We start from the raw sequence: 12,037 nt of genomic DNA, 5'->3' as shown, positions 1-12,037 counted from the left end.
TGGGACGCAGTCGAGATACTGGAAGAGTCGATAATGCACGCTCGGCCCTTGTGGTGTGAGAAGGCTACAGAGAGAGCTGAAGCCCTGCGCGCGCTTCTGAAGCGAAAAGAGGAGGCTGCAAGGGCTCTTGGCGGCACACCTCATGAGATACAAGATAGAGTGAGAGATGGCGGAGTGCTTACAGTAGAATATCTATGGACCATTGAGCGCCATCTGACGCGTTCATCAGAGCTCATTGAGTTGGTAAACGAGGAGCTCAGTGAGACCGGCAACGACGCACCATGTTATCTTGGTAGAAGTACCTTGGCAAAAGACCCAGGCGAAGACATGTTGGGTATGTTTGCGGCTCGCGACATAAGGGCCGGCGAATGTATACTTACAGATCGTACCGCAACCGGTGTATGCAGCACCCCGCCATCACATTCCTGTTTCAATTGCTATGCGCGCTTACCGGATGCTCCAAAGGGAACCACGTGCTGTTCCGATAGCTACTGCTCCGACGAATGTCTCCGCCTCGCGATGAGCACCTATCATAGAGTTTTATGCGGTAAAGACTTTGAATGGCTCCAGGCACCCGCTAGAGGCTTGACGCACAACGCCTCACCTCTCCGACCTCTCCTCATGTTACGATTGCTGGCAACATGCGTTCAAGCTGGTGTTGAAAAGTCACCGTTAGATCACCCGCTGTTTGCGCGTCTCAAGCCTCTCGCCAACAAAGATCATCTTGATGTCTTCACTCTCAATGAATCCATCATCATCCCATTCAAGATATTAGAGCAACTCGGTGTGGACGTCTTCGCAAACCGCAACTTCGATACTGAGGTTCTTCATTCCATCTGGACGCGTCTAGCCAATAACAAAGCTGGTTCTATAGACCCCCGGCTTGGCTTCGTTGACGAAATCACACCTCATCTACCGCTGTTCAATCACAGTTGCGCACCGAACGTGGAGTGGAGAAGAGAAACCGGAAGTACGACTGTACGCTTTTTCGCGATCAAGCCAGTGATGATGGGAGATGAACTGTTTTGCAGCTATGTAAACGTCCATGGTATACCGGTGGAGCAGAGACAGGACTTGCTGTCGCCATGGTTTGAAGGGCCATGTCTGTGTTCCAGATGCACAGAGGAGATGGCCTAGCTGTGTCCTCAGATGATTACCACGTCACATGCAGATGTAGATGGGCAGTGCATATTAATGATTGTAAGACGGACGACTAGTCTAACTCTCCAAATGAGGTCTATCAATGAGACGGCTGTAATTTCCCTTCATGGGGTCTCGAAGCCACGAGCCGTGACCGTGACGTTTGCGTAGAGTTTTCTTCGTCCAACATATCTTTGAAGACTTCGAGATCACTTCTTCACGTTCTTGTCAGGCCACATGAAGTTGCTGGCATCGCCACGCTTCAACGCATCCACGCCTGACGGAACGCTGGGCTGCCGTGTAGGATGCACTTTATCATCCATATCACCTCCCTTCTTTGCGGTGGCTTGTGCCAGCCCTCTTAATACACTTTTACTGAATCTTGTGCCCTCGCTCTTCCGCTTGTAGACGTCGGGCTTGGAGTTCACGTCCTGAGGTTTGGGTAGCTCCAATTTGGGCGGCTTAGGCTTCTCTGCACCCTTTTCTGCAACCTTGTCAAGTGTCTCTATCAGCTTCTGCCCGTTGCCCGTCTTGTCTTGATATTCCCGGGCGAGTGAAAAGTCGTCTTCTTTGAACAGCAACACCGCGTTGTTGGGTTCGAGGGCGAAGATACCCCTCGTCGTGAGCGCTGCGAGGGCCCTATCTCCCATGTAGGCGTCTTGGAAGATATCGGCAGTGATGGCTAGCCTAATGATGTTTGACCAGGACTGTTCGATGGCCAGCGAGTCGACGGATGTGAACTGCGATTTGAGATATAGTTTCACCATGAAGAGGTCGGGGAGGGAGAGATGCAAGTATCGTTGTGATGGTTCGAGAGTGCAGACATGATTAAGGAGTTTAGAAGACCTGGGCATGTCGGCGATGAAGATGTGGTAACGAGTCTCTCGATGGGGACCAAGTAGGATCGTGATACGGTCGTCGTAGACGACTCCGGCTTCGTGCGCTGTTACAAAATCCCAGTCCTCGTCGGCTCCATCGGGCGTGCCATTGTCATCTGCGCGTGGCAAGGTGCCTGTGTCGACAGGCGTCGCATTCTTCAGGCTAACGAACAAGTTGGTGATGAAAGACATTGCGCTATGTCGTCGCCAAAGGTTGCGCCGGCTGGCAAGGGTCGGTTATGGACAGATACAGCGAACGGTTGGGAGGGTTAGTAGAGTTGAAATATGGAAGGACTGTAGGCGCTGGGCGCAGTTGACGACAAGGCGCACTGCCTGGTCCAGGTGGCGCGTTTCGACGCGCGGGAGAGTGCACGACAAAATGGGCGGGGTGTCACTTTCACGGGTCCAGTGGAACCCAAGTAATCACAACGTATTGTGAACCACACTTTTGGAAGTCTATCACAGGGTGTCCCCTCGTCAGCACTTTTAACCCACCTTATCTCGGCATGTACACGCGCAACGGTCCTCCCGCAACGATATGTCACCGTTTGAAGCCTTGGAATGTACGTCGCGTCACAGTTTCAAACACAACGAAAGATATCATTTGGAGACAGCGTTTCCTTAGCCTGCCAACGATTTGTGGATTTATATGTACATGTCCAGCGCGGTATGCAAGTCTATTTCGTCTCGTGTTCGGGCGTGATTGCAAAGGTAGGGCGAACGAATCTGCCATCGTGAATTAGCCAAAGTTGTCTACAAAGCCAAGTCTTCAAACCATACCTGTCGCTATTGTAGACCCTGGTCTCTGTGCCGAGTAGCTCCTTCTCTCTCGCCTTATCTGCGAGGTGCCTTCGTACTTGATCGCGGTCTTCTTCGGCTTGCAGCGCGGGGATGAGGTGTATCCGCGCCCACATCTTCTCGCGCGCGAGTTCGCTGCGACTTGTCAGCACTTTCGCTCATATGTCTCGAGACTCGCGAGTCTCCTCTCGAGGGCAGGCGCGTACTTGTGCTCTCTGATACCCTGTCCAACTCTCCAGAATCCGTAGGTCATGAGTGCCGCGGTTCCGAAAAGGTATGCGGCGGGGCGGAAGCCTCGTACGGGCAGGTTGCGCTTGTATTGTACGGGGCTGTAGCCGCCCGTTGGCGGCATGTCCTGCGGCATGTTGGGCGATTATTCGTGGCGCAATGGGTATTCGAAGTTGTCGTCGATGCGGAGACGTGCAGTGAGGTTCGAGCTCGGGAACCCGCGATGACAGGGATCTGGCTTGGCGCGCTAGCAAGTGAGTGAGCATAATTTTGTCGACGCTGAGTGGGTGGAAGGCAGCACTCTTGATTTTCACAAACCGAGGAAACTTTATTCGAAGATGGATTCCGAAGAGCGTCCTGCGAAGTTGCGCAAGCTAGAGCATGCGGATAGCATTGAGGATGTGGCAGAAGCACCTACAATTCCGACACCAAACGAACAACTACCTGTCGCAGCGGAAAACAGCAATCAAGCCGACGCCGTAGAACCTGTCGGAACACCGGCTGGGAGTGAGAATGCGGAGCCAAAGCTATCAAAAAACCAGCTCAAAAAGCAAAGGCGGCTCGAGCGCTGGGAAGCCGGCCGCGAAGATCGCAAACTCAAGCGAAAAGAGAAAGTCAAAGAGAAGAAAGAGCGAAGGCGAGAAGAGTGGGCGCAGATGCCTACCGACGAGAATGGCAAGAGACCAAGGCCGCCAGCTTCGCGACCTCCTCGGCAAGCAACTGGAAAACAAGTACCAATAACAGTAATCTTCGACTGCGATTTCGAAGAGCTGATGTTTGACAACGAGCTCAAGAGCTTGGGACTTCAGATTACGAGGTGTTACAGCGATAACCGAAAGGCGAACTTCAGGACCCATCTAGCTTTGAGCAGCTTCGGTGGAAAGATGAAGGAGCGTTTCGATGGCATTCTAGCAAAGCAGTACACGAGTTGGAAGGGGTTCCAGTTCTTCGAAGAAGATTTCGTTGAGGTTTCCGAAAAAGCGAAGGCGTGGATGTCAGGGCCAAACGGGGGAGAAGTTCTCGGCGCCTTGAAGACATCAGCAGAAGCCACTGGATCAGGCGATCAAGAACAACCTGATGCTGCAGCAGAGGAAGGCGAAGTCGTCTATCTTTCATCTGAGTCTGACAACGTTCTAACTCACTTGAAGCCCAACAGTACATACATTATCGGCGGACTGGTTGACAAGAACCGACACAAAGGCATATGTCACAAGCGCGCCGTGAACCGTGGGATCAAGACTGCAAAGCTACCTATTGGCGAATACCTCGAGATGAAAAGTCGGCAAGTCTTGGTCACGAACCATGTGCTGGAGATTATGCTCAAGTGGATGGAGTTTGGGGATTGGGGCAAGGCGTTCATGGCGGTCATGCCCGAAAGAAAGGGTGCTAAGCTTAAGAGCGATGGAGACGACGGGGAAGAAGACGCAGATGCTGCGGGAGATGAGCATTTGGATCGAGACCTCGCAGAAGCGACAAAGGAGGCAGACGCCGAGACTACATAGACCATCTGGGGCTTCATTTTGAGAGTGTAGAGACGCCGACACTAGTAGCATTCAATCAAGAATGGAACTCTCGGTACCTTCTCGAGCCGATGCATGCTATGAGAAATGCGACTGAGGGTCGCGGGTATGACACGTGTTAACTATCACAGCGCAGAGATACCACCGCCACGATCGAGCATTACTATCTGAACCACAAACATCCTCGAGTTTTCGACTGACAATGGGGATCCTGGCTTGAAAGCACGATGAATACGCGAGGTCAGCCCTACCGGGTAGCGGAGATCAAGCTTTCGCGCGACACGCTAGCAAGCTAAAGCGGTCAGGGCTCCGCAAGCTACACGTCGCGGTGCCAGAGGGTGAGGCAATCACAGAGCATACATCGCCGACATGTCCTGTATTAGTATGCGCTCATCAGATACTTCGGATATGCATTCACGGCAACCACAGGCCTGCTTATGTAACAGCCACGTCCCATCCTGGTGGTGTTGTGAGGCTCCAAGCAGCTGTCAGCCCACTAATTTTGCGCAACGTCACAGCTACTCTGCCCTGCGACAGCCCCAGCACACCACCTCCAACACGCGACCCACATTAATTCAGGAACATTACTCCCATCGCAATTAGTTGCCGCTCATGTCGTACCCACCAGATACCCCGTCCTCTTCCCCGTTCCGCTCGCCCTCGTCGCAAACCTCACCGCCATCGCAGCGCTCTACACCCAACCGCTCGTCTTCATATTTCACCTATCCCGTCTCTTATGCAGTCTCGGGCATCCTGCGACGCTTGAACACGGACGCCATTCCCAAATCAGACGCGCAATCGAGATCGGAGAACAACAGCAACCGTAACAGCGCAAGCAACATACAAGCGCAGTTGCAGTCCACCGCATCTTCACTTTCACACACATTTGCGAACCTCGTCTCCTCCACCACCTCAGATATGAACTCGGTCTACCAGCCGCCACATCGGATAGCGAGCCCTTTTCAACCGCCTCCCTTGACACCGCTAAGTCTGAGAGGATGGGGAGGCAACATGCGAGAGAAGGGCAAGCTTCTGAGCACGGCGCTTGCTGAAGAGATCCGGCTCCTGCTTCCACCAAGGTTACAACTAGTGGATGAATGGAGTCTGGCATATAGTCTGGAGCAGAACGGTGTCAGCTTAGGCACACTATACAAGCAATCTGAAGACTATCTGGGCAAGAGAGGTGGCTTTGTGCTCGTGGTCAAAGACGGCAGCGGAGGGGTAAGTTTGCGAACCTCATGACGACCCCAGGACGAATGCTTACGTATCGCTATAGATCTTCGGCGCATATCTCTCCGACGCACCACGGCCCTCCACATCATTTTACGGCAACGGCGAATGCTTCCTCTGGCGCGCGCACATACTCTCCGGTTTCTCAGACCTGCAGATGAACCTCCCACCACCCCCATCCGAAGATACGACGGACGCTGTGCGAATGACAACCATATCTTCACCGAAGAAGAAGGGCGATTCGCTAGCACTCCCACAAAACGGTCGGGCCACTAAGAGTGGTGCGAGTACGCCAGAACGAATAAGATTCAAGGCATTTCCCTACAGCGGGGTGAATGACTACATGATCTTCTGCGAGCATAGCTACCTGAGTGTTGGCGGCGGGTAAGTAGCATCGTGTTGTCATCATTAAGGACTCAGTGGACTGACGGTGTCGCAGTGACGGTCACTATGGCCTATGGCTAGACGACAACCTCGAAAAGGGCGTCTCCGATACGTGCCCGACATTTGGCAACGAGCCCCTGAGTGACGATGGTAAGAAATTCGAGGTGATGGGCGTTGAGCTGTGGTACATTGGCGTATAGGAGCAGATCGTCTACGGACTTTCGCCGAGCAGAAAACTCGTAATATTTGGCACTGGCGGCATATCGACGGCGTCGGAAGACAGTGTGGAACTTGGCTATGACAAGGCTACATAGCTCATGCTGTATACCGTGTCTGAAGTCATCAGCAGGGGACGGTGATGAGCAAAATACCCATTTGAAGAGTTTGTTTTACGCTTTACATACTCTCGGTCGGCGCCATGGAGTATCGTGTCTAACACAGCAATTTCTGGTTTTGTCATCCGGTCGGGCTTTCTCGACGACCTTTGGCTGATCCACACACACAAGAGATGTGTAGTTCTTCCCAGGCACGATTGTAAGGTTCGCCTCATTCGGCGAACTTATTGCCTACCTTCAAAACGACTGTTGTGCTCGCCTTGCTCAGATACTGAATCTTTTCTTGGCGGTTCTCTCACCTTGAGATACTGTCACTGCCCCATGACGAGGTGCGCACGGCCCGACTCTCACCTTCTCGTGTCTGCAGTACTTCTATCTAGGTCGTGTCTTCCGTGCCCTTCAGCTTACAACATTCTCATTCTACAAGATCACCATTTGTGCAGATGACCATCACTAAATCTCGAGGAGCGACCAAGAAGTTGGGGCCCATTATGTACCTCACTCCGTCCGTCTTATGCCACATGTAACTTGCTGATATGGCGCAGTGTGGGCAACAGAATCATAAGCTTCAAGGCCCCCAATCTTGATCGCCGCTTCACTGTACATGAAGGTAACAACAACACATAAAGCCATTTCAGGAGTCCAACATACTAACACCATGCGTTTACCGTAGATCTCATCTGCAAGACCTCTCGATTCTTCAAAGACCGCCTCCAGAGAAACCGAAAGCCTGTCTTCAGCATTGACGAATGTTGTGTTTGCGCTGAGGCTCTCGACGCCATGATAGGAGACATCTCCTTCTGCGCCAAGTGCGGGCAAAACGTCCATGAAGTCTGCATGGAAGCCTGGAAGCGCTCATCTACTACCAGTTCTAAGAAGGAGTTGATCCCAACATGCCCGATGTGTCGTGCTAGCTGGGAGAACGAGTCACTGCTCAATCAGCTAGACATAGAGTCTGAGCTAGACGCCGAGGCTACGCAAATCTACCTGGACTGGCTGTATACCTCCACTTTACACATATCCGCAAACGTCTCTCGCGTTACCGATGCCTTCAATCTAGTCATCCTCAAACTCTGGACTGTTGCCAACGCCGTCGAAGATCCAGTGTTCAAGTCGCAAGTCATTGCCACTTACTTCGCAGAAGCTCGCGCGCGTTTCTGGAAGGAGAGCGTGAAGTGGGCTTTTGTGGATCGTAAATGCGATGAAGAAATTCGAGCTTTCGTCATCGACATATCGCTTGCCTATATCGAGCCCGGTTGGTTCAAGAGCGAGGGCAAGAACTGGCCAGAGGCCTTCGTGAGTGAGCTAGCAGATGCAGCCATGGTCCGGTGGGGAGACAGGAAAGATGGCAGAACGACAAGGAAGATGTGGATGGAGAAGCTGAGCGTAGAAGTGGATCTGACGAGCGATGACGAAGATACTGCGCCTGTAGGCGGCAGCACGAGTTTGGCGTCAGCAGCATCGCGAAGTCTGCAAGGCAAGCATCCAGCTGTTGGTCTGAATAGTCCTAAAGCTGGAGCTACAGAACTACCAGCAATCAGGAAGCGTCCAGGTCAAAAGGTTGAAGTGAAGAAGCATACACATAGTGCGAAGCGTCGGCTGAAGCAAGATGTCCGCTCCATGCCTCTTTCCGATGACTCGGACGACGGCGGACTGGTTGTATACAGGTCGAAAGGATGAGCGTTCGTGACGGCACTGGGAGTCTTCTGTCTTCTTGTTTTTCATTCTGATGACTTGCACCTGGCATTCGGGACTTACACTACCCAAACACGATATACGAGGTTTGTGCTTGTTTACGCCCAATCGAACTGCATTAGCTCGAAACGAAGACAATCGAACGACTGTGTACATCACATGTTTACCCCGACCCATCATTCGATGTTGTGCCTTACGTCGACCTTTACTAACGTGAATCACAACAGTATTCACTTCGAGAACACTGCAGGCCTCAGCTCATCAAGTTTCCGGGGCCCGAGACACTCCTACTGGTTGCGCGTTGCGCACTGGTCTGCAACTACCGAAGCAATATAGTGCAACTGAACGATAGAATATCACTCACCCGTAGGTACTGCCTAATCGGCTTGTCATCCAATGCTCATACCCCGACTAGAGAACCGCTCAAAAACGATCTTATTCAGCCACCGCGCCATTCAAGTAGCGGAAGATATCAGGACCAGGAAAGATGCCCAAGCAGGAGAAGCGCATCAGCGTTAGGAAGAAGCGAGCTATCCGGTACGTTTTCTGTGAGGATCGTAACACCAACCGCTAAACCGCTCCTAGGTTCGGCCACAAAATCGTCCGCGTCCAAGTTTCACGCGGCGAGGATTTCACTGTCCCCGAAGACATCATATGCAGCAGATCCACATTCTTCACGAAAAAGCTACAGCCGAAGCGCAAGCCTCTCAAGAAAGACAGTGAATGCGCGATCTGTACGGAACTGCTCGAGCACGGTATACAAGAGCTTACTTACTGCGCTACTCATTGTGGTAACAACTTTCATCATAGATGCATTGAGAAGTGGAAGGCAGAGAAGCAGACAGCTCGTCAACCAGTCAACTGTCCCTTCTGTCGTCAAAGCTGGTCGAATGACACCGACGTCATCACAGTACACAAGTTCTCCGCCATCGACGCTGATGCCTTCGCAATCTTTGTTGAGTGGCTTTACTATGATCATATCGCGGTTGAAGATCGGGCGGACGAAGATGGCAAATTCTCTCTCGACACACATGAACTTGTTAAGGCATACGTTTTAGGACTCAAACTAAAGAGCAAAAAGTTCTGTCGAGACGTTATACAGGGATTGGTCGAAGTTAGTAAAGACATTGATGAATATCCGGGTCCGGACAGTATCCGCCTCGCTTACGATAAGACAGCCAAGGGATCATCACTAAGGTTGGTCTTGGTACAACTATGGGCAGACACAGCGGATGCTGCTTGGATTGAGGACGATGAGACAGACGAGTATCCCGCAGAATTCTTGAAGGATTTGACAATCGCTCTGTTGAGGAAGTATCGTGGTAAACAGAAGTGGGATCTAGAAATGATAATAAAAGGTCAAACGGTGGACGATTCTATCTTAGTTGACGACTCAGATGAGGACAAGTCGCGTGAAGACGAGGATCAAGAAATGGAGGACGGAGAATAGGAGGATGACGAAAAGCTACATCAGTGAGTACAGGGCACTTACAGCACTTCACACTACTCGATATTTGGTGTTGTGGCTGGTAGATAATATCAGTGGAAGCAATGCACTAATAAGTACGACTTTCGACTGCTAGGTATACGACTTTCATGGTGGCTTCAGATATGGAACAACGGTGTAGTGAACCACTTCTTCTTGTCATGCAAGTCGCTGTACGCCGACTTCAAGACCCCTGAACTACTTGAGCATCCTCAGCAACCGTAGCGTGTACTCCATCAACGTTAGTCCCACTTGCAGCCACTTCCGCTTCCTCCTCTTCGCCCACTTCGACAAGAGAGTCATCCTATGTCTTCCTGTCGATATCTACCGCCTCAGTATGAGTTGGCGACTCCTCCTTAGCAAGTACACCACCATCTGTGTGCTGCATTTGACGCTCAGGATCATTTGCATGCGCATTCTCGATACCAATTTCGGCTGTGGAGAACTTGTCTGCGACATTACGGTAGGCTGGCACAAAGTTGACACAGAAAGCATAGCTCCACGCCGCAATGAAGAACGCCATCGGAACGGTCATGGCGATGGCGGTGGGCGCATATCCATCCAGAGGTCTAGCCTTCCCTAGCGTGTCACTCGCTCCAAACAGTAGTGGAGGGACGACAGCACCACCAGATACACCGGCCACGATGAAGCCCGAGCCTCTCTTTGAGTACTTGCCCAGTCCGCGCATACCAAGCGCAACAATCGTCGGGAAGATAATACTCTCAAAGAAGAGTACAATGTAAAGCATGCTCATGCCGGTATTGCCTCGCTCGGTAATGGAAGGGATGACGAAGACGATACATAACGTCATGAACGCGAGGAACACCCATCGTGGTTTGACGAACTTCATGAAGGCACTGCCAATGAAGCGACCCATAGTGAAACAGCCCTGTGCACCAGCAAGGAACCGAGCTGCTGTCGAATTGTCGGTTTCGCGTCCATTTATGACCCTTGTCTCGACGACATAGTTGATGAAGGCTCCAGCTATCGCCACCTGTGCGCCAGTGTAGCAGAATTGAGCAAATGTCGCATGGAAGAGACGGTATTGTTTGCGGAAAGGCTTTACGTCGGTGCCAGCGTGAGTGCTTTCAGCCTGAAAAGCCATATCGGCATCTCGTGGATGTTAGCACCTGGTCATTTCCCATTAAGGAGCAAGCTTACCAGTGATCTCAGGTATCTCCGTGAAGTAATAAACGATCGCAAGGAGAAAAACGAAGCATGCGATACCGAGGTAAGTCCATTGCACGTTCTCAAGGGATGCTTGATCGGTGCCAACGTTGTTGAAGAAGACATATGACCCTAAAACTGGCGCTACCACAGTGCCGATGCCGTTGAAAGCCTGCGCGATGTTGATCCTGATCTCTGAATACTTGGGTGGTCCGCAAACTACTTTCGTTAGTGCTGCATCCATCATTCAATCGACTCATACATACCAGCCAGGTAAGGGTTGGCTGCTGTCTCAAGCGAGCCTAGTCCATTACCGATGACGAAGATGGCTACACAAAAGCCTCCGAACGAACGATATACAAGACATGGCCAGGCAAGAAGAGAGCCCACGCCGTAAAGTGTCAGACCCCAGATGAAGGTTGCTTTGTAGCCCCAGTGGCGCAGAAGCCAGTTGGCATGACCGAGGGAAGCAAGTGGGTACGCGCCGAAGTATGCTGCCTGTAAGCCTGAAGAGCGAGCGCGCGTTATGCCAAGGACGTCTTGAAAATGCTTGTTGAGGGTATCGATAAGACCGTACGAGAATCCCTATGATCATCAGCCACATACACTGGGTTTAAGGCATCGTCGTGGCTCACCCAGAGAAAGAATAGAATGGTGACGAGGCAGAGCGGGTAGATGGACTCGCGCAGCGTCAGTTCAGCAGCACGCGTCCTCTGGTCGTCGCGACTGCGCAGTGTGGGTCTCTTAAGGAACCCCATGTTCGCTTTGTGATACGATAGAGATGCCGATTAGCGATTGGTCTGTGGATAATGCCGATCAGGTCGTGGACTGGACGAAAGATTCGAGCATTGAGGTTGAGTTGAGTGGAGTCAACAGTAGGCAGTCGCGATGAGGTAAATCGGCAGGGTCTTCAGGCCCTCAAGTACTGCTGTCACCCACGTGAGCTGGCGGCAGAAATGTCGGTCCATGTGCACGGCAACCAGGTTTCGCAAGAACAGACTCGATCTCAGAGGGTGATTCTACGAACCCGCCGTTGCAGCCAAGATGAGGCTTGACCTCATCAAGCAGTGGGGAGGGGAGAAGCTGGGGTAAAACCTGGGGATTTTAACGCTGAGGAGTCTAGCGTGATGTGACGTTGGGAGGATGTTCTGACAGATGATGCATCCTCGGCAGAGT

At 51.8% G+C, this 12,037-nt stretch overlaps 7 protein-coding genes across 7 annotated transcripts; 4 read left to right on the top strand and 3 right to left on the bottom strand.

Annotated features, from left to right (window-relative positions):
* Nucleotides 1-1,349: 1,349 nt before the first annotated feature.
* J4E88_005518 (uncharacterized protein) lies at nt 1,350-2,210 on the bottom strand (the record flags this gene model as incomplete). Its single annotated transcript, XM_049399154.1, has 1 exon — nt 1,350-2,210. One exon carries the CDS (start codon nt 2,208-2,210, stop codon nt 1,350-1,352), a length of 861 nt encoding a protein of 286 aa, XP_049254945.1.
* A 485-nt stretch (nt 2,211-2,695) lies between these two features.
* J4E88_005517 (uncharacterized protein) lies at nt 2,696-3,180 on the bottom strand (the record flags this gene model as incomplete). The annotated part of the gene is made up of 3 exons (XM_049399153.1): nt 2,696-2,744; nt 2,799-2,951; nt 3,023-3,180. The coding sequence occupies 3 exons, from the start codon at nt 3,178-3,180 to the stop codon at nt 2,696-2,698; spliced, it is 360 nt and encodes a 119-aa protein (XP_049254944.1).
* A 202-nt stretch (nt 3,181-3,382) lies between these two features.
* On the top strand, nt 3,383-4,546 carry J4E88_005516 (uncharacterized protein; the record flags this gene model as incomplete). The annotated part of the gene is made up of 1 exon (XM_049399152.1): nt 3,383-4,546. The coding sequence occupies one exon, from the start codon at nt 3,383-3,385 to the stop codon at nt 4,544-4,546; it is 1,164 nt and encodes a 387-aa protein (XP_049254943.1).
* A 630-nt stretch (nt 4,547-5,176) lies between these two features.
* J4E88_005515 (uncharacterized protein) lies at nt 5,177-6,378 on the top strand (the record flags this gene model as incomplete). Its single annotated transcript, XM_049399151.1, has 3 exons — nt 5,177-5,785; nt 5,841-6,178; nt 6,234-6,378. The coding sequence occupies 3 exons, from the start codon at nt 5,177-5,179 to the stop codon at nt 6,376-6,378; spliced, it is 1,092 nt and encodes a 363-aa protein (XP_049254942.1).
* Nucleotides 6,379-7,293: 915 nt separating this feature from the next.
* Nucleotides 7,294-8,193, top strand: J4E88_005514 (uncharacterized protein; the record flags this gene model as incomplete). Its single annotated transcript, XM_049399150.1, has 1 exon — nt 7,294-8,193. The coding sequence occupies one exon, from the start codon at nt 7,294-7,296 to the stop codon at nt 8,191-8,193; it is 900 nt and encodes a 299-aa protein (XP_049254941.1).
* Nucleotides 8,194-8,695: 502 nt separating this feature from the next.
* J4E88_005513 (uncharacterized protein) lies at nt 8,696-9,658 on the top strand (the record flags this gene model as incomplete). Its single annotated transcript, XM_049399149.1, has 2 exons — nt 8,696-8,745; nt 8,794-9,658. 2 exons carry the CDS (start codon nt 8,696-8,698, stop codon nt 9,656-9,658), a joined length of 915 nt encoding a protein of 304 aa, XP_049254940.1.
* A 340-nt stretch (nt 9,659-9,998) lies between these two features.
* J4E88_005512 (uncharacterized protein) lies at nt 9,999-11,619 on the bottom strand (the record flags this gene model as incomplete). The annotated part of the gene is made up of 4 exons (XM_049399148.1): nt 9,999-10,807; nt 10,856-11,080; nt 11,128-11,446; nt 11,497-11,619. 4 exons carry the CDS (start codon nt 11,617-11,619, stop codon nt 9,999-10,001), a joined length of 1,476 nt encoding a protein of 491 aa, XP_049254939.1.
* Between the last annotated feature and the right edge of the window lie 418 nt (nt 11,620-12,037).

Source organism: Alternaria novae-zelandiae (genome assembly GCF_023758075.1).
Source record: "Alternaria novae-zelandiae strain BMP 2774 chromosome Unknown scaffold_10, whole genome shotgun sequence".
NCBI lineage: Eukaryota > Fungi > Ascomycota > Dothideomycetes > Pleosporales > Pleosporaceae > Alternaria > Alternaria novae-zelandiae.
The sequence above is the reverse complement of the archived record's forward strand: the minus strand, read 5'-3'. Positions and strand labels throughout refer to the sequence as shown.